Source organism: Lucilia cuprina, chromosome 4, assembly GCF_022045245.1.
Source record: "Lucilia cuprina isolate Lc7/37 chromosome 4, ASM2204524v1, whole genome shotgun sequence".
Classification (NCBI taxonomy): domain Eukaryota; kingdom Metazoa; phylum Arthropoda; class Insecta; order Diptera; family Calliphoridae; genus Lucilia; species Lucilia cuprina.
Window position 1 is genome coordinate 91,039,100 of NC_060952.1, and position 3,685 is coordinate 91,042,784.

Genomic DNA, 3,685 nt, shown 5'->3' on the forward strand with positions numbered 1-3,685 from the left:
TCCATTTATCTTGGAAACTAGAAGAGATAGAGCCAAAATAAAGATAATCTGTGATCACTTCTATTTCGTAATGAAAATCGATTTTTTAGTGAAAAATTAAAAGTCCATTTATTTTGGAAACTAGAAGAGATAGAGCCAAAATAAAGACAATCTGTGATCACTTCTATTTCCTAATAAAGATCGATTTTTTGAGTGAAAACATAAAAGTCCATTTATCTTGAAAACTAGAAGAGATAGGGCCAAAACAATGATAATCTGTGATCACTTTGATTTCTCAACAAAAATCGATTCTTAAGGTGAAAACATAAAAGTCCATTTATCTTGGAAACTAGAAGAGATAGGGCCAAAACAATGATAATCTGTGATCACTTTGATTTCTCAACAAAAATCGATTTTTTGAGTGAAAACATAAAAGTCCATTTATCTTGGAAACTAGAAGAGATAGGGCGAAAACAATGATAATCTGTGATCATTTTGATTTCTCACCAAAAATCGATTTTTTGAGTGAAAACATAAAAGTCCATTTATCTTGGAAACTAGAAGAGATAGGACCAAAACAAAGATAATCTGTGATTACTTAATTTCTCACCAAAAATCGACTCTTAGAGTTAAAACATAAAAGTCCATTTATCTTGGAAACTAGAAGAGATAGGGCCAAAACAATGATAATCTGTGATCACTTTGATTTCCCACCAAAAATCGATTATTTGAGTGAAAACATAAAAGTCCAATTATCTTGGAAACTAGAAGAGATAGGGCGAAAACAATGATAATCTGTGATTACTTTGATTTCTCACCAAAAATCTAATTTTTGAGTGAAAACAAGTGCATTTATCTTGGAAACTAGAAGAGATTTCTTGGTGATTTCTCACCAAAAATCGACTATTTGAGTGAAAACATAAAAGTCCCTTTATCTTGGAAACTAGAAGAGATAGAGCCAAAACAATGATAATCTGTGATCACTTTGATTTCTCACCAAAAATCGATTTTTTGAGTGAAAACATAAAAGTCCATTTATCTTGAAAACTAGAAGAGATAGGGCCAAAACAATGATAATCTGTGATCACTTTGATTTCTCAACAAAAATCGATTCTTAAGGTGAAAACATAAAAGTCCATTTATCTTAGAAACGAGAAGAGATAGGGCCAAAACAATGATATTCTGTGATCACTTTGATTTCTCACCAAAAAAGTCCATTAATTTTATTCCCAGCAATACTACATATTGTGTTAAAAAGGAATCAAATCTAAAACAGCGATTTTTTACTAAGAAAAATCGTTACATTTTATTGGACATATTTTTGATATAGTGGCAACTCTTGCAACAGCTGATTTGATGCGAATTTCATACTACAGCGGCAAAGCTAAACAAAAAGACAACATTTATTGAAATTAGGAAATTTTAATTGATTTGTGAATAATTTCAATTTAGATTAAAATAAATAATATGCCATCAACGCAACCAAGTATGGAAAATGCACTATCATTCAATCGAGAATGTAATAATCCACGTTTAGAGGAGCACATGCGTTTCATCTGTCCTGAGTGCGGCAAGGAAAATAACACCCAACAGGAATGGCGTAAACATTTAAATATCCAGCATAGTTACGCTACCAAGACGGTGGAAGATTTTGATTTTAAGGAAATTGATGATAAATATCATGAATGTCAAATATGCATGAAATGGGTGGCAAATGCTCACCAGGCTATAGCATTACTGCAGTATCATCGTTTTCTACATCTGCCCTATGCGCGAACTTATCGCTGTAAACACTGTCCCGGGTCCTTTACGCGTAAGAAAGCTTTATGTGAACATTTGTTTAGGTTTCACAATGGTTTAATAGCTAAATTGGATAATGAACGTAAGTTGCAAGAACTAAAGAGAACTAACGATGAACAAAGTCCTCAGCATAATAGTGAATTTTATATGAAGTTTGTGTGTCCGTTATGTGGTAAAACATTTAATCGTTTTAATATTTGGCAACAGCATATAGATGCGGCGCACAGTGGTACATCAGTGGATTTGCGTTTATTTCGCATACAAAGTACGAAAAACTATTACTGTGCCCAATGTTGCCAAACACTTTACGATGCTCCATCAAAGTCTCAATTGCAGCGCCATAGTTTTACTCATTTACCTCATCCCCTTTATTTTCAATGTGTCTATTGCAAGATTGGAAAAAGTTATAAATCAGAGGTGCTATTGCATGTAATCAAGTCGCATGCAGAGGAATATGAAAAGTACAAGGAATATATAAGAAAACCCGTAGAATGGGGTGGTCAAGCTAGTAAGGATGTTATAAAAGAATTAGATTTAATATTAGGAACGCAACCAGCTAAACAAACAGATATTCTACAAAAGGCTATACAGGTGAGGGGTTGCAAAAAATGATTTTTTCTTTATAATTTTAACATTTCTTGTATTTTAGGATAGTTTTATAAATCTAGAAGAAGAGATAGATAAAGATTTAAAATACCAACATGAAGTTGCTTTAGATCAAAGTCTCAAAGAACTGGATGATATTTTAAATTCTGAAATCGATCCTAATCTTCAGTTAAGAACTAATGCTAGCGTCAGTGAAAATGAAATAGATGAAGAGGAATTGGAAGTTTTATGCAATGAAATGTTCGAGGAAATTATAGAACAGCCTATAAACCCGGTAACGGAATCATTAACAAAACCGAATAGAAAACGTCTGAAATTAGATTTAACTGCACCGGAAAATGGTCTCAAACTTAATGATTCTTTACAGAAAGAAATGCAAAAGTATATCAATTACCTTTGTCCAGAATGTGGCAATGAATTCGATTCACAATCTGTTTGGCGCTCTCATGTATTTGAGCAACACAATTTAGCCAATGCTGTGGATACGAAATTTCGCGCATTTAATGCCCAAAAAACGGCATATATTTGTTTGGTCTGCTATCAAATACAGCGTACGGCAAAACATTCCGAACTAAGACGTCATCATTTCCAACATATGCCCTATCAGGCCTATTTAAAATGCACCATATGCACAAAAACCAAATCAAGTAAACCCAAAATGCTGCAACATTTACAATTCTCACATCTTAAAGATATACAGAAGACTACAAATGCCATGGCAACAAGTACAAAAACGATGGTGAAAAATTTACGTTGCCTCGACTGTGATAAATTATATGCTCATCAGACAAGATTTGAGACACATTGTCGTCAGTGCCCACAACGTTTGCAACCGCTGGCGGTGGGTCAATATGATATAGAGAAAAATATGAAATTATTGGAACATTTACAAAATGCTAGTAGACGTATTGGCAAACTATTGGAGGAGGAGGGTATAGATGTGGCCAGTATGAAATTACCTTACAAATAGATTGTAAACTATTTGAAATAACTTACTAATTTCAATTAAAGTAAATATAGTTTTGTTAAGTCTATAAAATTAGTTTTTAGTTTTATTTAATAAAATTGATATCTGAGGGATAAATTTGTTAATTTTCTCGAAAATAAATTAAATTTTAATTAATTTGTTTACACAATAGTTAATCAAGCGTGGCTACCGTTAGTCGTAAAGTCGGTGTGGCTGGGTTGACAATCCTTGGTCGTTGTTCGTTGAACTCTGATTCGTTCCGGTGCGAAGAACCGATTGTCGTGGGAACGACAGAGTTAGCGACACGCAGTGGAAAAAGCTTCAAAGCTGTCA

General features: G+C 33.3%; 1 protein-coding gene across 1 annotated transcript; it reads left to right on the plus strand.

The window, feature by feature from the left end:
• Positions 1 to 1,342: 1,342 nt before the first annotated feature.
• LOC111689732 lies at positions 1,343 to 3,469 on the plus strand. The gene is made up of 2 exons (XM_023452192.2): positions 1,343 to 2,370; positions 2,429 to 3,469. Exons 1-2 carry the CDS (start codon positions 1,447 to 1,449, stop codon positions 3,353 to 3,355), a joined length of 1,851 nt encoding a protein of 616 aa, XP_023307960.2. The 5' UTR covers positions 1,343 to 1,446; the 3' UTR covers positions 3,356 to 3,469.
• Positions 3,470 to 3,685: the final 216 nt, after the last annotated feature.

What these genes read in the sequence shown, in the direction of transcription:
- LOC111689732 (XM_023452192.2), top strand. Translation starts at nt 1,447, where the DNA reads ATGCCATCAACGCAACCAAGTATGGAAAATGCACTATCATTCAATCGA. An exon ending in TTCTACAAAAGGCTATACAG is followed by an intron (nt 2,371 to 2,428) that starts GTGAGGGGTTGC and finishes CTTGTATTTTAG; the next exon opens with GATAGTTTTATAAATCTAGA.